Consider the following 20774-nt stretch of genomic DNA (forward strand, 5'->3'; position numbering starts at 1 on the left):
CAACAAAATTCACACAAAAAACTCTACTTTTCATGTTTCTATCTCTAATTATGTAAAATACTATTAAATTCTTACAAATTTTCTAAAAGTCTTCACAATTCCTAAAAATTATTAAATTTCGCAAAAATTCAAAAATAAAATTCGGATAATAAGCCTGGTTGTCATAGTTGAGTTTCTAGCATGAGCTCAGCTTACCCGGCTTACCTTAGCTCTAATGTATAAAATAGGTTCGCAATCGGTCAAATTCAGGCCATTAAATTGAGTCAGAAATCTTGGAATAATTTTTTATATTTTAACAATCTTAGTGTGATGCGTACGGGTTAGGTATTGCTACGATATTCGAAAATAAAAATCTTTCAAAATTTTTGTCTTACATCTGCAGTTAATTTTTATATCTTGCATCTTCATAAATCAAAAATACAACACCGAATGCAATACATTGAACAGAACATTCCATTTTCATTCCCAAATTTAATTTAACGTTAATTTTCTCACTCAATTAATATCCGATGCACACATTTTTCTCAAATGCGATGACATCTTAAATTACACATCAAAATTACATGTAATAGACGAAAGACTATAATTTTCAATATAAAAAAAATAATCTTTTGGAACCGAAAAAATAATAATTCCATAGTCAATGTTCTGTTGTGAGCCATTATTTATACAATAAATTTAAGAAATGCATTATCTCCTCTCTCTCGCCTCTATGGGAAACATATCGGTTGTGTTGAAATAATTATGCCGTACATTCAACTGAAACTCTCAAACATCGTAAATTTTTCAAAAAGGTACTTCAAAAATTAAGTACATCCACACAGTGAAAAGAAAAGAAGAAAAAAACGAAGAGAAAATTGTAAAAATATTATTGACTTTATGACGTCTTTTAATAAAGTAGTATTCATAAAAATCCATCATATATAATATCCAAATGGTGCTAGTAAAGGCGAAAAAAAAAATTGTTAGTAGGTGCTTGTCCGTCTCAATCATCTCAATTGAATACTTCATGTTTTATATTTATTACACTAAAATTAAGTAGTAAAAAGTAGTAACAAAAAAAAAAGATTTTTAACTTTAAAATCTTAAGAAAAAGTGTGGAGGTACACATTAGTCAATCATAGGGCAAACATATTTGTTACAAATATACAATAATTTTGCTTGCTAACACAAAACCAGTTAAGGTTCACATTTTTCGTGTTAAATTATATGGTATGAGAATGGAATTCGATTTTTTTTTTCATACTTTGTGATAAATTCGCCATGACGATATGCTTATTACATTATATATATTATGTTACATGACGAAAATAACGAAAAAAAAAATCTTTTTTTTTTCTTCGTTATAGAGCTAATAAAGGTAACGAAAAACAGTTTAGATTGCGCAGGTATATTCGGTGTACGAACATTATACAATATATTATTTGCTGAGGTATCTTTATAAGGTCTATTTGTTTTACTGTCTTGAGGGTTCGTTTTTGTAATGTTGGTGATTTTTTTTCTGTTTTCGTGTCTATATTTTCTTTCAATTACAACTCAAGTACATAAACTTATTAGCTTTGATCTGATGTTGTTGTTGAGGAATATGAATGGTCATGAACTCGTGAAGAGTTATTGCCATGCACTGCACATACGTATACACTACACAAGCATTAGAAACAATGAACTTTTTTATTAGAGAAAGAATTAAATTATAAATGAAATTAGGTTAAGTGGGTCTTATATAAAGCATTTTGCCGTTGTTGTTGTTCTCGTCGTCGCTACGTCTTAAAGAAAAATGCTCATTCAATTTTATAATTTATGATAATACAGTCGCTACGAAGAATGTTTTGTATGTGCCCTTGAAAAAATGTTTTTAATTCATCGTTACGTATCTACATTTTTAAGATTTATGCAAGAGGATTTATCAAGTTTTACCTTCAGTTACCGAGGGGATGAATAGGTATCCACTCGTTCCAATTAAACCAAAAAAAACTTTGAAATTAAGAAAAAAAAGTCGTTAAGCTTCAGTGAAGTACTGTTTAAGACTCACCAAAATTGATTTCAACGCGTTTCGCTATGTAATACTGTAAATTTAGTATATTCCTCTAAGAACTCTTCTTCCACTGAGAGGTTTTTTTACATATTTTTGGAACTATATTTTTAGTAGTGAGTTGAGTTGTTGTCGTTGTCCCAAAGAAAAATTTCAAAGATTTCGATATGACAAACTTTGTGTCCCCACACGATGTACTAGGAGGGCTTACAAAACCGCTATGCCGTTTCTAAGAGGTTGAGTTCGAAGCAGACGGTATCTACAATAAACAATGTATGTCTGTCGTTTAAACAATGGAAAAGATGCGGAGCTTTCATTGTTTGAGCAAACAACAGCGCTATAAGTGGCATAATTGCGGTGATAGCATTATTGTTGACGTCTTCATAAATATAACCGTAATGTCAACTACAATTTCTAGCCCCGTACGAAGTATTGAACTGCTGTGTCGTTTCTAACACGTAGAGCGGAAAATGAGAAAGTTCGGTCGAGTAGGTGCATACTAGGGCGTATCGAATTTTGCAAATTTTAAGGACCGCGATAGCCTGTGTGCGGAAAACGTAGATCATCGAAAACTGTGTCCGGGCATGTGGTTGATGAATCCGATGGAGCCATGGAAGAAGTCCCCCGGGCGGCTTTAAGTTTCCGATGGTCATAATTCGGAAAGTTGAGAGTATTTTCGAAAACAATGTTCTAGCGGGATGTAGAGCTTTGAAAACTCTACAAATCTACCGAAGAAACCTATGGTCCAAAAGGTGCCACTGCCAAGATTGTCTAACATCGAAAATGTGACCTTTTGGTTTTTAACTTATATTTCCTGAGAGACAAATGATTTTGTTTAGCCTGTGGTATGAGGTGGTAGAGGAGGTCGAGCACTGCCAGCACACTAGGCATGTCCCGATCGGATATACACTTGAAATCACTTTTTTACATTTTAGAATGGAATTTTTAAGAGTGGCCACGTCGCCCACGAAGCAAGTGCAGACACTGCAACCGGTGCTGTTGAGTCGAGGACACCTTGGCCAGTAAGTATGCATAATACTCCACGACAGTAGCTGAACTTTTTCACAAAATATCTGTGATTTCGATGTGGCACACTTTGTACTGCAAAATCTGAATAAATTGAATTTATGAGAAAAACGAGAAATAATCGATTTAATTAGTTATTTCACCCACGAATAGTAGTAAGAAGTCGATTTCGTTGCAAATACACAGATTATACATATTTTTCGATATATTTACGAAAAATTGAAGTTCGTAGTTTTTCAATTCATGTGCCACATCGAAATAACAAATATTTTGTGAAAGAGTTCAGCTACTGTCATGGAATATTATGCATACTTACTGGCCAAGGTGTCCTCGACTCACCAGTACCGGTTGCAGTGTCTGCACTTGCTTCGTGGGCGACGTGGCCACTCTTAAAAATTCCATTCACAAATGTTATAAAAGTGATTTCAAGAGTATATCCGATCGGGACATGCCTAGTGTACTGGTAGTGCTCGACCTCCTCTACCATCTCATACCACAGGCTAAACAAAATCATTTGTCTCTCAGGAAATATAAGTCAAAAACCAAATGGTCACATTTTCGATGTTAGGCAATCTTGGCAGTGACACCTTTTGGACCATCGGTTTCTTCGGTAGTTTTGTAGAGTTTTCAAAGCTCTACATTCCGCTAGAACATTGTTTTCAAAAATACTATCAACTTTCCGAATTATGACCTTCGGAAACTTAAAGTCGCCCGGGGGGACTTCTTCCATGGCTCCATTGGATTCATCAACCACATGCCCGGACACAGTTTTCGATGATATACGTTTTCCGCACACAGGCTATCGCGGTCCTTAAAATTTGCAAAATTCGATACGTCCTAGTGCATATTATGCACTGCATAGATCCGATATACAACAATCGGAGACAAACAAGTTTATGAAAATCGGTTCACTAGATCATGAGCTAGAGTCCTTCGACTGACCGTAAGTCGTGTAGGGCTCGAAACAGATCAGATCAATCTGTTCAGATTTCGGTTTAATCTCATCAGATTATAATCAGATCAGATTAAGTATATGCTACAGTGAGGCGGCCTACGGACGAACTAGTGATGTGTATGAACTATTGAACTATGGACGTGCTAGAGTCACGTACGCAATAGGTATACGGGATCGTACGGGGCTAACGTCGCAGTGTCTGCTACGTTCTCCTTTTTTATTTTTGGAAAGCCAAATATTCATTTTTTCACTCTTTATGGTTTTATGTGTCTCACACCTTATCTTTTTATCAAATTTAAATCTATTTAAATCTCATGAAAAGAATCTGATTCGTTATAAACTTTCGTTCACTCTGTATGTCTTTCAGTTGTGCACATTTTGCCGATAAAAATGGCAGTTCCCAAAAATTTCCATTCCTTTATATTGCAATATTTGACAGTAGTTTTGCCAATTATAAGCCCAGTGTTTGTTCGCTGTGAAATGTAAGACGCTCAATGTTCGCTGCGTAATCGAATTAGTCCTTCCGACATTTACATTTTAGTCCTACGAAGAACTACTCCTCCTATTCGCCGTATCCATTATGTGTTCCTTCGGATTACATGGTGTATCCGACCAATATCAGTCAAGTTGTGGCAATTGTAAATGAAGCCATCACCCGTGGCATTACAATCAAAGCTTTTGGTAATCGCCATTCACAGACAGATATAATCTGTACGGACGGCATTCCCGTTGACATGTCCGAATACAAATTTTTCCGGATGAACGATGACAATGTCACCGCAACATTTGGTCCAGGCGTAACAATATATGAAGCTGGCGAATTTCTGTTACAGTATCGCCGAGCTTTGAGAACCACTGCAGCTTTTGGCAATATCACATTGGGAGGGGCAATCGGAACCGGTGCGCATGGTTCCACATTAAAGTATAACTCAACCATTTCCGAACAGGTTGTTCGCCTAACTGTTGTTAATGGACTCGGAGAGATCGTAGAAATTTTCGATCCACAGGACTTAAACGCTTTTAAGGTTAATCTCGGACTCCTTGGTATGAACAATTGATTCTTGTTTGGGGTTTGGGTAGATTCAAATTTCCGAAATCGAAATATTTAGGCATCCTGGTGGAAATAACTTTGTACACTGTGCCATTGTACAAAGTCCTCGCCCATAATTACGTTGTATCCGACGAGATTCTCACCGACGGTACGGCTTTGAATTGGGCGAGAAACTCTGATCAGATTACGTTCTATTGGTTTCCCGCATTCCAACAAGTTGTTGTTGCAAATTTAACCTTTGTAAGTGCTAGCTCACCTGGAGAAGCGTATACCAATGCTGTTGCGCCACGAACCTACGGATATTTCAATTACATTGCGACTAAGTCGAAGGAATTTGCTTACGACTTAACTTCCAGCCAATGTACACTGGCGTCAACACTAGGTAATACGACGTATACAAGAATGAATATTCGCATGCGTGTAGTAGGCTCAGTTAGAACTATTTTAATTTCAATCCACTACAGGAAACAAAATTGCCCGCTCGTTTGAAATCATTGCAAAGTCGGGTCTTGTTACGCAAACACTTGGCACAGTGCCCATTTATACCGAAGATGGAAATACTGTTGAAAATCCTGCGACCGGTTTTCCGCATGCTATGTTTTCTGTACCGTGCGGTGCCGATGATGTCGGATTTTCCGGAGAATCGTGCCATTGGGCTCATGGTGACATAAAATCGAATATATCGATTTTGGACAATGAGTAAGACGCTTTGTGTACAAAAGTGGATTTTGTTTCACAATTTTCGATTGGATAGAGTTTGTATAGATGTAGACGATCTGTCGGCATTTGTCATAGCTACCAAAGACATTGTAGCGAAAACTCCGACAGTATTTCCGCTACAGGGACTTTTTATGAGATTGTCTTCAAAGTCTAACGCTTACATGTCAACCGCGTACCAAAGGGACTCGATACACGTTGAATTCGCTGTGTGGAAACGCACTAATGTTTACGATGAGGCATCTGGAAGTCTGGCCGGATATCAGTCAATTATGCAGCTGTTGGTAACGGAAACATTTTAAAATTAACGTTCTGAATATCGGCTCAACTCAATATTTCTAAATTGGATGTATAGACAAAGAGATTCCAAGCACGCTCCCATTGGGGTAAAAGTGGTCTCTTTTACCATAGCAGTGAAATGCTGGATCTGAAGTTAAATGATACAGCACGAGCAAACTTTGTTGGTAAGGCAAAGCGACTTGAGTCGATATATTTCATTCAATTGCTGAATAACGGAATTTCTACGATTTAGGTGCTATGACCAAATTTGACCCGAACGGAATTTTCCTGAACAAATTCGGCCTACGTATAACTGGAGATGGTACCGCAATCGATTCGGATCCGTTAATGTCAACAAACAAGTGTGCTTTATTGGACACCTGTATCTGTTCGAAAGACTCGGATTGTGGGAATAATCAGCTTTGTTCAACGCTCCCGGGATATACGTATCCCGTATGCAAAACAAAAAACGAAGAGCCCGACTTGCTTGATCTGACATTTTATCCGCCCATCAGTGGCTTACTCGATTGGCTGAATGAAACTGTTCCAGTATTAGCTAGCACTGTTAATGGTCAATGTTCCTTGTTGGGTGGAATTGGTGGAATTTTAGGATAAAGAATGCTGGTAAATTAATTCAAAGTCACATTTCGGCGGCAATGTAAAAAGAAAATTTAGATTAGAACTGAAAATAAACTCTAGTCGTGACTCGCCCCTTTGCCATTGCCCCAGACTATTTGATGTGAATTTGTATCGGTGCCAAAGATTAATGGAAGCTATAGTCGACTAAGTCTCTGACTTTCTTACTAGGGGGAGGAACATCGTCTTCTGATGGTGTGTAACTCGATGCGATGATTATTTGTTTACGTTGTTCATTGATGGTTTCAGAGAAACTACAGCTAAGAACAATATTTAGTGAGCGGAAAAATGTCGCAGCTTTTTGAGGCGCGCCTCATAATCGTGATTATGAACGCTCTTATCTTATTCTTGTTGATATGTAGGTAACGAATAGGAACTGTGGAAGTTACATGGGAACCGATGGGAGTAATAGTGCCAAAACTGAGGTCGCCATTTTTTGATTGGGCATTATTGTTGGAAATTACATTTGGTGTTGGAAATTATTGTTTAAAATCACTGTTAAAAATGCGGTCGTCCCCCAAAATCGTAGGTTTACGCATGACTACTTTTAGGTCTTATCACTGCCCATTTTGCTTTATGGTCTATTGACAACATTTTATATCGCTAGTTGGTTAAAACCATAGATCACATTCCTCATTTACGGTATTACGACTTACGACTTACGACTTACGACACATCAAAAGTTTTTCTGACATAAAGGACTCCCTAATATTCTAAAAAGGTGTGCCACGGTATGATCATCAAATCTATTACTTCCGATGTTTGTCCTGTGTTTCATAGAAAATCTTTTACTTCATTCGATTTAACATACATTGCTTAAATATAAAAAAACGTTAACCGGATGACATCGCTTATTTTAGTCGTTGCTGTTGATGACAGATGAGTTGCCGTTTATTCTTATTTTTCCGTGTACTTCAATGGGTTGTGATTTTCGCCATTGTAAGAAGAAGAAGAATGACGTTTCAGGTCCAATGACACTCAGTAAATACACAATTTGTGAAACTATTTATGTTTCAGGCATGTAGTATACGTTGAATAAATTGGTTTATTGAGTCTATATCTCAATTTCAATAGATCATTGAAGTGAAAAATCAAAAAGAAAATGTTGACATTGGCGCTGGCGATCAGTTTCGACGGTCAAACCATGAACTTTCATCACAACTCATTGAAAGAAAGGTGTGCTGTTAGCATCAATCCGCTTTAATTCATTCATTTCGACGCTGTGACCTTATCTATGTAACACCCCTCTTTGGTCTAATTTCATTCCAAATTTCCATTCAATTGAGACCGTCCCATGTAAACAATATTACGTTGACTTAACTTGTCTAATAATAAAAGAAGAAAAAAACGAAGATATCCTTCCATAACATCTATCTTATCTTGTCAAATGAACGTTTAATATTTCAAAATTATTTTCTCTCTTTTTTTTCGTGTAGCGTAGACTTCTGTGTGGGTACTGTTGTACATAACATTTCGAAATGTTAATGAGACTTTTCCCATCACTCAATGCAGCAGAGCCCAGTTCAATGTCATTTACATTGAATTTTATTATTTTGAAAAGGAGAAGAGGAAAAAAAAATTATTAAAAAAAACACCTGTGGTTTTTTCAAACGTTACATTTAAAATACTAAAATAATATTGTGTGTTGTTGTACATACTCTGCACAATGTACACCAGTTGAGTCAAAAAATAAAGTAGAAAAAAATATGAAATTCCTATCAACTTCTGGCGTAGAGGTGAATGTAGCCGGTTACTACGGACGACTCTGTGTGAACTGTGTGTTACACTTAACATAACATTATGTTAATTTAACCTTAACCGTGTTTTCAGCGAGTATAAGAAAAAGGGTGAATTTGTAATTATTTTTATTTCTCAAGCATTGCCAGCGTACATAACACAAGAAGTGGATTGTTTGTATATCTGCCACTTAATTTATATGTTTCCAACTACACTTGCATAAAATGAATTAATTAATTTTCGTGAATGTGGAAGGTTTTTTTAGGGTTTTGCACGGGTGGAAAAGCTCATCAAGATTCGGGAAAGTGCCTTTGTAACGACGAATTTTTTTATTATTGACTCCAGATTTTTTAATTAGGTTTCGTAATTTGACAATATGGCTACATGGGAATGTATATGGCTCATTCTACAGTGACCCACCTTACAATCCCATAATTTCACATAATTCACCTATTCAGCAGAGTTTTAAAAAATAACAAGAAAATTCTTGTCAAATTCTATGGAATTCTGTAAAGTTCTGATCATGTAACAACTATCGCTGTGGAATGAGCCATATACTGTAAAATTGTAGACGGTCGACTATAAGTCACAAATGTCGTCGATTTTCCATATTAATAGAAATTATATGCCTCTTTCCGCAACACAAACGCACCGCACCATCTTGATAGAATAATAATAATTGGACATACCTCTTCCTACGTAATATACCAACGCGAAGAACATCATTTTCAAACTCACTTCCCCATTTCATTCGAATTATTTATTGCATTTCTCATATCATTCTAATTTGAAACGAATTATTTTGAAGAAGAAAAAAAAAACTCTTTTTTTTCTCACGCATGAGTTGATGAAGCTATTGTTAGGCTAATTATGTTTCAATTTCCTTCTAGCAATTTTGATGAAAGAAAGAATTTTTTGTTGTTGAATATGCCGTCGTCAGTGATGAATTGAATTATGATTTCAATATCTTGGTTTATACCAGTCCTGGTATTTCAGACCGAGGTATCGAAGGTGGTCGTATTAAATACACGAAAGTATTAGAAAGGAATGATAAAATATCAAATCCTTTACATTCTCAACTCTAATAATTTTCGATTACATACGAGACTTTCCTAAACATTCGATACACCTTTCAACGTTAATTGTTAGAGGTAACCCTAAGGAAACATCGTATAAGTGGTGGTGGTATACTTAATCTGTTGGAAGAATTTTATTTTCTTCTCTAATGTGCTCCGACAATTAGTTGCTATACGTTTTACTCGCAAGGTTACTGATATAGCCCTATTGTTAGAAGAAATTCGAATAAATTTTTAATGGATGGAATGTGAGAATTGAATTAGAATAATTTGAACATATCAAAAATATTACTTGCGGTGTTCTGAAAGGGTTTTTAATGAACAATTTTATGAATAAAAAAATTGTTTTTTTCAAATTACGTTCTGACTAAGATTTCTATACTATAACGAAGTGTGAACGAAATCACTACCCATGTGATCTTCCTATTTTTATTTTAAGTGCGCATCCATATTCCTTCCAGTCTTATATATAGAGAAATCAATTGCATCACTGAGGATTCTTTACAGGCTATGGTCGATATTTTGTGGTAAGGCTAGACCCAGAAAACAGTAAATGATATGGCGGGTACGACGGAAACATCGATAGTTTTCAATGTTGTCTTCATGGCATATTTTTGAGAATTTAAAGTTCTGAAAATTCAGATAAATTGTGAAAAAAAAATCCCAAAAATTGTTTCAGGATTTTTACAATTTTTTCAGAATTATTCTCAATTCTCAGAGTTACAATTCCCCTATCATCCTTTCGTGAGTCTGAGTATCCCCTTGTTTTGATTTGATTTGTTTTAAGACCTAACTAACAGTCTTTTATGTCCAATAACAAGTCAGTATGGACCACCGGCCTCAAAGTATGCAAATACCCTCCGAGGAAAATTGGGTGCTAATTGATATTTCGCCTAAATGTATAGTAGACATATGAAAACAAATTCATCGTGTTTGGGTTATGTCACACATCGTTGAAGCCACCAAGCACACTGCAACTTCCCAAATTATGAAGCTTGAGTGAAATTTAGGACGTTACTAATGCAATATAATCGCTAGACAAATTTTATATGAAATTGTCTGACACGGGAATCGGGATCATTTTGATGGAAGGCTAGGCCGTGAACACTGAGCCATCTCGTCCCGTTTTGTATGACAAGGTCTACGAAATTCGCAGCAGGACAGTGGGACTGGAATGTTAGATTTCTCCTTACTTTTCAAAATTTCTACGTTTCTACGTTGGCTACGGCATATTTTCTACCTACATACAATGTCTCATTTCCTCTTCGTCGACGCATCTTCTGAATGTTGAGTGTAAAGATGAGGAATATTAAAATAATGAAAAATTTTGAAGAATGATTCCATTAAATTTTAATTTCTACTTTCAAGTGCCCAGTAATTGAATGAAATGTTCTATTCGATACCACCGGCCTGCCACGAAAAATGAGGAATTTTTTTTGTCAAGTCATTAATCTAATGAACAATAAACTTTTTCATTCCTCAGTTAAATGGAAGATATTGATGCATTAAATTGAGACAGATGTTTCATTCCACAAATAAACAGTTACATTTACAGCAACAAATTTATTCGAACAGATCTTTTACTAGCCATACAAGACACGGAATGAAATATCCACAAAAGTTGATCCAAGAAAACAAGAAATTAAAGGAAAAAAAAAAGTTTTTATTTTCAAGGGCCCATATTCACCTTGACTTAACGTCACTTAATGCCTTAAGGTACATAGTAATGATAAACTGGAGGTCTATCCGGCGAACAAGATCTTTTTTATTTGTTAAATACAAAAAACGAAAACATAAACAAGTTCTTGTATTTACATTTCAAATAGACCTACGAGACCTATCTACGACGATTCCTATAAATTTGATCATTTATGACTGCTGCAAGTATATGTCTTATACACATTAGATTCTTTAATTTATTGTACGATTTCTGACAAAGAATGTGTGGGCGTTTTGACGAATTTTTATCTATTTTACCATTAAAAATCTATAACACCGACACGTTATCTGTTTTTCGTCGAGGCATCATTATGGTTTTATGCAGTGCAATAGAATAATACTGTGTCTGGCAATCGAGACTATGAAGAACGTACAACAATTGTTCATTTCGTTTTCTAAATTTAACGATCTAAAATGAGACAAAATGCAAGGGGGTAATTGATCCATCATAACAATTATTCACACTTGTACCCTAATCGTGTTTTACTACCTACACTTATAAACTCTACAGTTTAAAGTGTAAAAATATGCTAGAAATAAAACGAATAACATATACCAGTGATCATGTCATAGAACTTTTGTTGTGTTGAGAGGCAATGGAAACAGGCAGAGCTTTGAAGAATGAAGCGTATTGGTATAATAGTTGGCGGTACAACAATTAATAGTTATTTATCTACCAAGGTAGGTATGAAGGTATTTTTTCGCACTAGATGTCGATTGTCGATCCGAGGCGAAGCCGAGGTCGACAAGACGTCGTGTGCGAAAAAATACCGGCATACCTACCGTGGTAGATACAACGTTTTTCGCAATTTCGGGCCATAATCACCTTTCCAATGCAAAATATTACCAAAATTTCTACCAAACATTCACATGCAAACATGAATTCATTTGAACGATCAAGCGACCTGTTCTATATACAAATTGCAATGTGATGTATAGAGACGCGCTAAATAAAATCAAGTGGTCAATGCTTAGTATGTACGCTTCAACAATACGTTCTGTATAATTGTGTGACTCTGTAGCCGAATGGCTATGGTCGTTGCTTGGTGTTTGGAAGAATTTGGTGTTGGATGTTCAAATCCTGGTCTGTGCAAAGTTTTTATTTATAAAATTTAGTCTTTCTTAAAGGTACTGAGCTATGTAGCGTGCGAAAAAAAATGTGAAAAAGCCCAAGTGCGAAAAAATAATCAAAAACGCACTGTGAAATAAATACCTTCAAAACGACATTAAATGGATGCATGGAAAGGTGATGATTATGGACCGGAATTGCGAAAAGGGATTTTTTTAAGAATTTTTTTAATTTTAAAAATTAAATTCTTAAAATTCTTGAATTTCCTGAAAGAATTCTTAAAATTTTTTGAGAAGTTTTAGGAATTTAAGATGTTTGATAAAATATTTAAGAATTCGAATAATGAGCAGTGCTTATTTAAGCACTGAGAGACCATTGTATAATTATCGAGCATTGTCTCCATCTTAGCTACTTAGTTCGAATGAATAAGGTTGGATATCGACCAGGTATTTCATACGGGCCCACTTTATCAATATATGTCTCCGAATAAATACACGACTTCCTATTGCGCTCGAATTAATCCATTTAACTTCTCATTCTTTATTGTACGAAATACCAAACTCTTTCTCCATCATTATCGATCGTGTTCACCGTCTATGTTTACAATTTCTCATTTTCTTTGATTGCTTGACCTTGTTGACACAACAGCCATAAACAGTAATTATCACGACAATATTTTACCCGAAAAGTTCGGTATAAAATTATCTTTAATTGTCATCAATTGTGCCAGAACAGAAAGATCTTATCGATAAATAGTTGAACAATATTAAAAGCTAAACTATCACCTTTTGAATGGGCATGGTAGTACACAAGGTTTCTTCGGACATTTTGATTTTGTGTGGTTATAAAGACGTATCTGTGTGTGATCTGAACGATTTTTATTGGATATCATGTTGAACCAGCTTGATGCGTGTACTGTTAAATACTAATGGTTCGATTTTACGTTTATTTCGATGGTTAACAAAACGGACAATTAGTCATTACCGTAATTAAGATAATTTGAATTGGAAATTTGGAAATATGAATTTGTCTTCGTCTGACCAAATTTATATTTTAGATTTTGTCGTTGTTAATTTTTGATGAATGTAGAAACCACTATAGGAGTGCAGTACATGCCAAATTCGCATCGCTTAAGTGATGAATCTGGTTGTGCGTGATTTTTAAATGATACGAGAGAGAAAGAATCGCTCAGTGATGCATCAATGACCTCGTATCTATTTCAATATTTCAGAGCTACGAGCATCTGAACATTTTTCACCCTCAATGTATCATCGATTTTTCTTTACAATTTTACAGCGCTATTATTATGTTGTACACCTTTTTGTATTTTTATGATTATTATTTCCTCAAACCTCAATTTAAAACAGCAATAAACGTAGCACAGCCAGCCCCAAAATGAACTTCACCCTCTTTTCCATTACATTATTACAAGAGAGTAAATTTGTTCGGTGAATGGATGGAACTTTTTTTTTCGAGCTAAAAAAAAAACATGCGTCTATAGATGGATGGCATACATGAACACTTTTTATTACGACTATGGTGTATGCGAATAAAAGAAAAATTGTTGCCATCACCAACATACATTTTGTTGCTTTTTTTGCTAAGTAACAGAATGAAGGTAAATATAAAATGGCTCCTCGCTCTCATCGCGAAATGGAGAAACGTTCAAGATGAAATTCATTTTGCCGTCGAACATAATTGGGCTTATAAATGTTTTCGAAGAAAAAATTCTCTACTCGAACTCCTGTCTTCTTCATCATTTCTATTCCATTTAATCTAATTGCCTAGAATTGCCAAGAAATAAAATTACTGTGTACATAGTAAACTCTACATGGTGTAGGGCCTGCGGCCGATATGCTTACGTTAGAAGCAGGGACTATTTTTGGGAAAACATTTTACCATCTTTTCATGAATTTTCCCGTATTGTCTTTAATTTTACCAAAAAAATACTTTTGGAAAATTTAGGAAAATGTTTTGCCAAAAATAGTCCTAGTCCATGGTTAAAAACAACCTTCGTTTGGTAGTGACATGACATATAAAGAGGGATTTTTTTGAAAGTGGACTAGCCTCCGTCGGACCTATTTTTTAGTGACTCTTTGTTTACATGCCCAGATAGCCCTTCGCCCCAATAGTCTAAAACCGAAGTCGTTTAATTTGAGTATCCAATAAAAGGGCTGGGGAACTTCCTCCAAAAGTCGAAAAAGCGTGTTTTTTGTCCGTGATTTACTGCCGCTACAGGCTATGAACATACACGTATGTGGGCTCATTGGATAGGTATTGTCAAGGAGATACGGGGCAAGCACAGATATCTAACATTTCCTGTACTGTTGTTCGAAAATGACAAAAATAATGTTGCAGTCAAAGGCCGGAAATTTTGATAAACTTCAAAAGGTGATATCTCGCACCAATAGTCCAATAAAAGAATATTAAAATGAAATGACTGCGGTTTTAGACTATTGGTGCCAAGGGCTATGTGGAAATGTAAGCAAAGAGTCGCTAAAAAATAGCTCTGACGCCTGGTCCACTTTCAAAAAATCCTCAAACTGATATGGCCAGGCCATAACCATAAGAATGAACTTTTACGTCCTGCAATGACAACTTGCTGAATGTAGTTATCTTTCCACTCTAGCATTAGCATTAGTTGTAGAAACAGTTGATCATCTGTTATTGACGCAGAAATGACAAAATGACCTACGGTTAATGTCTTTTAAAGGAAAATGAATGGTTAAACAAATGAAGTAAAAGATTCGTAAACATTACGATATACGCTAAACAAAATAAGTAACAAATTTAATGATTAATTTGCGTTACTACAACGATTTATGAATAATGGAATAATATTTCGATCAAAAGAAAGGGGTCACCATGTTCGATTAGTTTATACACTTTGAGGTATATGTATCTCGCAGAAAATTTCACCAACTCTAACAAATTAGTAACTATAAAAGTCTAACGTTGCAGTTGTATTTACGGCCTCAGTTGCTTCACGAATTCAATTTATTTTCAAGTCAAAAATAATAATTTAACATTTTCGTATCCAATCTAGAGGAATGGTACCAACTTAAAAAAAAATCACCGAAACCATAACTGTAAAAGCACGGAAATGACATGCCATCAGGACATGAATGCGACATCCCATCAAAACATTACCGAAAAGTTGACTTCTCCGTCCCCCAGGGGTACACAAAACTTTTTTTTTACTCATCGATTTTTCTGTGTGCTTCAACTGCAATGTTTGTCATATTTTATGCAAGAAATAATAAAAAAAAAATCAAAGAAAATGGAATCTTATAGCAGTATGCATTGCATACACTGACTGTCTACGTTCTATAAAGTGTAAAAAATCACTTTTAACTTTTGTATCAAAATGAAGTTTATGTACAACTCCATGTTTAAGTACACCATTCAAACTAGTTTTTTCTTCGAAATATTAAACTAATGTTACCATACACACACACCGCCACGACACATCAAAAAAGGAAGAAAATGTACACAAAATGCTATAGTTATATAGGGAAAAAATCAATTTTTTGCACTGTTTATTTTCTCTTTGAAAATCACTCATGCAATTTAACATTTTTACGGCTTTATTCTTGTTTAATGTGGTTTCTTGAAGAAGAAAAATACTTTCAAATAGACGACGGTTACTGTTCGTACATTATAAACACCCAATGTACGTATTTATATGCGTTTAAAATACATTTACCTGAAAAGCAGAGAAGCAGAAGTAAAATGCTGTTTATTAAAGGTGAATTGAAAAATCACATTCCTTTGATATGCACGGGAGTTTTCCCCCCATTAAATTAAATTCAGCAAAGCAAATCTTTTGTCGTGCATAATTTACATATTCCCAACGAACAAAAAAAAACGAAAGAGTAAAAGACTGACCAAATATTGTACCACAAATTGGATTCAATTTCCTTTTAAGTTCCGTTCGTTAGTCAAAATAAAAAACCGAAAATTATCGAAAGAAAATCAGGACAATATTTATCGGCGGCAGTTACCGGAATGGAGGAACTATAATTTTACCTCATCAAGTCAAGTGTATGTACAATGTTTCGTTTGGTCGGTTAGATTGTTGCGAGCCTTTGTACATCAATACAAAATAAGAACTTTTTTTTACGACGAAATTATAGTGTAAAATCACACAAAACCCTCTAATTACTGTCAATTTACTTTTTTTCTATGCTTCCTGTTAAATCCATTTATTTCCATGAAAATATCTACGCTAATTTTACGTGCTATACAATTTATCGCATTCAAATAGAACCCATAATTTCTAGTTTACGTGCTTTAGGACAACAAGAAATTTTATTTCAGAATCAGATTATACGACTCTGTATACCTGTACATACTGAAACAAAACAAAAAAACAAAAATAAATAAATGCACAACAATCAACAATAAAAAATAATTAATAAGATAACCTGCTGGGGGGTTATAAATATTAAAGACATTATGATGGAAGGTTAAACCGACTCACTCAACAGTTCGTGTATAGTGCGAGAAAATATGGGTAAAAAAAAATTTCCATTCAAATTTCTTCTGCCCGCTGTTTGCTTTTGATGTGCGGTCATGATTGGACTGAGTTTTCTATGGAAAGTTTTTTTTTCTTCATTTAATTATTTTCAAGGCTTATGGCGAATTACGTAACCTCATAATGGGATCATCTTTATAAAAAAATAATCGATTCAGGCTCCGTAATTCAGTGTTGCCAGACATAGTTTTGACTCGAGAGAGACGCATCTTTGGAAGATTAATTTATGCTCTACCCCACTATTTGAGAGGTGGTATCGGCTATACATTGAACACCTCACATATTCATATTGACAGAGATATTAAAGATAAAAGACCTGTATGGCAACACTGAATTGCGGATGTCCTTTATGGATGTCCCCTTTTCAATGAAATCATTCCGAACTGATTAGGGTCTCTCCGTTCAATTCCTTTTACTTATCTATTTTTCCTTCTTCCCTTCTTGGTAAACAATAATTATTTCTCCCCGAGGTGAACACATCATTTTTCATCAGTGTGTGGGCGAATAACCGTTTTTATTTCCACGAAACAAACACCTCATTTGTTTGACCATTTAAAACCAAAACAACCAAAACCATGAGAGAGAGTTTGGTTATTCACGGCATCGGATGAAAAATATTTTGTTATTTTTGACTTGACTTGCTACTACAACTACATGCATCTCGAATTCATGGCTGCATACGGACACACAAAGTAACGTACTGTTGCGTACAACGTTTTTCTCAAAAAAGCCAACGAAAGTGACTGAGTTAAGGCCCGTCATTGGGAAATGACAGGACAGTTTCCCGAAAATGTATGGAAAATTTTATCACAAAAATTCATCGAAAAAATTCATAGAATCTCACCTCTTATGCTTTTCATTGTATTCGGGCATAGTCTCTTTAGGTCGCCAAGGCATATTTGAACACTAAAACACTTTTTACTCGATGAAAAAACAAAAAGTTTTTTTTGTTTTGTCGCGACAAAAACACAGAAAATATTTCAACACAATTGTGACACTCCGCTATTATAAGTACTAGAATGAATGTTTGCTGTGTTCACTTCGGCGGTAAAATATTTTTATTCAAAAAAGTGCCAAAGTGAACACAGCAAACATTCATTCCAGTACTTATAGTAGCGGAGTGTCACAGTTGTGTCGAAATATTTTCTGTGTTTTTGTTGCGACAAAACAAAAAAAAACTTTTAGTTTTTGCATCGAGTAAAAAGTGTTTAGTGTTCAAATATGCCTTGGCGACCTAAAGAGACTATGCCCGAATACAATGGAAAGTATCAGAGGTGAGCTTCTTTGAATTTTTTCGGTGAATTTTTGTGATAAATTTTTGCTTACATTTTCGGGAAACTGTCCTGTCATTTCCTAATGACGGGCCTTAAGAAAAAACCCTACGGTAATCGAAACGGAAGGGGCTCACAAGCAACTCTTGACTTCCCTAGATGTCAACAATCAATTTTTTTTAAAATCATCACCAAGTTGCAAAAAATCGATGAAGTAAAATTTTCGAATTTTGGTGCGCCCACTTGGTATGACCTCTACTAAAAAGTAGTTTAAGATGTTTGTTGGCCGAATTATTGTTTTTCTACTAATTAGACTCCATTTAAGGCCAGGTTCAGTTTGCATACATAGCAATGTAATGATCACCAACGCATATCGTTACGTGACAAACAAAGAAATTCACAAAGATTTAAAAATACAATGGGTTGCCGATGTAATTCGGGAAAACGCCATCAAACACGAAAAAAGACTGCTTCACCACACCAACGTAGAAGCCATCTTATTACTAGATATTACAAATGAAATAAGGAGGCTGAAACGTGTTAAACCCCACGAACTGACATGAAGGATGAAAACAGCACACCGCATAGGGACTCGACCATTGGGTCGTAAAACCCACACAAGTCTTACTTTCTTCTAATTACGCAAGTAAAAGGAATTTATTAAAGGAAAATGCGCAAAAAAAGACTGCTCACAATAATGACGCAGCCAGTAAAAAGCGATCTTTTCTAAAATTAAATTTACAATAAATAAAAATCATCTATCCTGCTTTTCCCTAATGTGCCTGTGCCTAATGTACGCTGTACAGGCAGCGTTTCCACGTTGGATAGCGATTGAAATTCGTTGCAAAAGATAGTCCTTTGATCTAACCTCACCAGTTGCCTTTTTCATTAATGATCCCAATTTGTCCACAAATTTCTTCGTTTCAGGACCCATGCAACCTAATGTCTCGAAAGAAAGCGGAGTGAATAAATAATTTTGCTTTAATTTCATATAATGATTATGTTTATGCCTCTCCGCTCTGTCAGCAAGATAGTAAAAGGAAGATAGTACAACTCAACCCTAGTAAAAAATTAACAAATAGTTAAGATTGTACTATTCATACCAATAAAGGTGTTTTTGAAAAAAAAAATATACGACACATACAAGCTTGACCTGGCCTTAATCAGAAAATTTGAATTTGGAAAATTTTGGTCGAAAATGTGTTATTGGTTGGTCGCCAAAGTAATTCAAAAATAAAACGTTTTTGAAAAACGTCTCTAAAGTATTTGTGGTGTTATTGGCTGTTTGACCTACAATTGACGCAAAGTGATTTTGACTTTGACTCACCGAAAACACATTTTCAATAAATTTTTTCCGAATTCAATATGTTATCAATGGAAGGCTTTTTATGCTTTTCCCAAATTATCGCACACCCCTACTCACCACTGCTGTTGCTCGTTTTTACTAACGAGAATTCTTCAATTTCAATTCTCAAGTTTATTTATCTATTTTGAAAACCTGCTAATTAATAGCTTCAATATCCTCACTCGATAATAAAACATTCATGCATATACAAGCCTAATTAGTTTTCACATTGCCACTCTAATTTTCCCCCCGCATATCACACAAAAATTTATGTGAAAATGTTGCGCAAAAAGTGAAAGTCGTTCGTAAGTATTTTTCGCGGAAAACATTTTAATTAGAAAAAGTATTTTCCGAAATAGAAATATCATTTAAGTACTTAAAATGATTAAATTCTAGGCAACTTAAGAGTGTTCGCGTTCGTCTAACCTATAAATTACAATCAGCCATCAGTAAGTACTTTACACAAAGCTTCTTGAAAACTTTACACCTCCCTCACAATTCATATTAATATTTATTACTTTCACATTTATTTTCAACTTCGACATTTCAAGCTACTCGACAAGCTTTCGTATTATTTTATTTTTGTATAATATTCGGTTAGATGTGCGTCGTACATTTAGATCTTTATATTTATATATAGAACAAAATGTTTATGGCTACAGCGATGTATGTGTATGGAAAATGGAAAACTCTGTCGGAAAACATTGCTGAAACATACTCAACTTATATATGTAGGTAGATGTTGGATATATAGATCGTGTTGTAGTTATTTAAACAAGCTTCGCTCGTATACTTGGTTCCCATTCCGAATACATGAAATTTCTGCACAAAGTTTTCGGTTAAGTTTCCGAAGGATTCCCATTCTTCTTAATATAATTGAACGTAAACGAAGAACATACCTAAATCGGTACTGGTATGTATTGAGTTTATATGATTTTGGTTGATGTTCTAATTATTTTATTAGTTTAGTTCGGCTTTGTTAATCTTAGATATTTTAGTTGTTTAATTAATAAACATTGCAATCCAGTTTGTGTATTATAATTTAAAATATATTGGGGAAGGGTGTTGTGTTTCGTCTGGTGTTCCATATTATGCTCTTCATGCACATTAACGTTTCGTTCACAGATCATTCTTACCACATACACTGTAAGTACTTCAGTTATAGTTACAATAATAAACCAGTAAAAGTTTTAGCGCAAATTTAATTAATGGCAGACACATGAATTGTGAATGGTGAATTTGTTTACGTGTACATATGATAGACGTAGAAGTTCACAATATTAATTGTGTCTAGTTAGAATCGTGGTAATTGAGCAATCAATTT

At 34.9% G+C, this 20774-nt stretch overlaps 2 protein-coding genes across 2 annotated transcripts in view; both read left to right on the plus strand.

Annotated features, from left to right (window-relative positions):
- LOC119085176 (protein turtle) overlaps nucleotides 1-20774 on the plus strand; it is a 215078-nt gene that overhangs the window by 17109 nt on the left and 177195 nt on the right. The gene's annotated exons all lie outside the window — the stretch shown is intronic.
- Nucleotides 4346-6765, plus strand: LOC119085182 (L-gulonolactone oxidase-like). Its single transcript, XM_037195494.1, has 7 exons — nucleotides 4346-4495; nucleotides 4555-5057; nucleotides 5123-5446; nucleotides 5529-5763; nucleotides 5819-6065; nucleotides 6137-6245; nucleotides 6314-6765. Exons 1-7 carry the CDS (start codon nucleotides 4404-4406, stop codon nucleotides 6673-6675), a joined length of 1872 nt encoding a protein of 623 aa, XP_037051389.1. The 5' UTR covers nucleotides 4346-4403; the 3' UTR covers nucleotides 6676-6765.

The sequence above is a fragment of the Bradysia coprophila genome, unplaced genomic scaffold (assembly GCF_014529535.1).
Source record: "Bradysia coprophila strain Holo2 unplaced genomic scaffold, BU_Bcop_v1 contig_94, whole genome shotgun sequence".
Lineage (NCBI taxonomy): Eukaryota > Metazoa > Arthropoda > Insecta > Diptera > Sciaridae > Bradysia > Bradysia coprophila.

What these genes read in the sequence shown, in the direction of transcription:
- LOC119085182 (XM_037195494.1), top strand. Translation starts at nt 4,404, where the DNA reads ATGGCAGTTCCCAAAAATTTCCATTCCTTTATATTGCAATATTTGACA. An exon ending in GTGTTTGTTCGCTGTGAAAT is followed by an intron (nt 4,496 to 4,554) that starts GTAAGACGCTCA and finishes TTTACATTTTAG; the next exon opens with TCCTACGAAGAACTACTCCT. An exon ending in AGTCAATTATGCAGCTGTTG is followed by an intron (nt 6,066 to 6,136) that starts GTAACGGAAACA and finishes TTGGATGTATAG; the next exon opens with ACAAAGAGATTCCAAGCACG.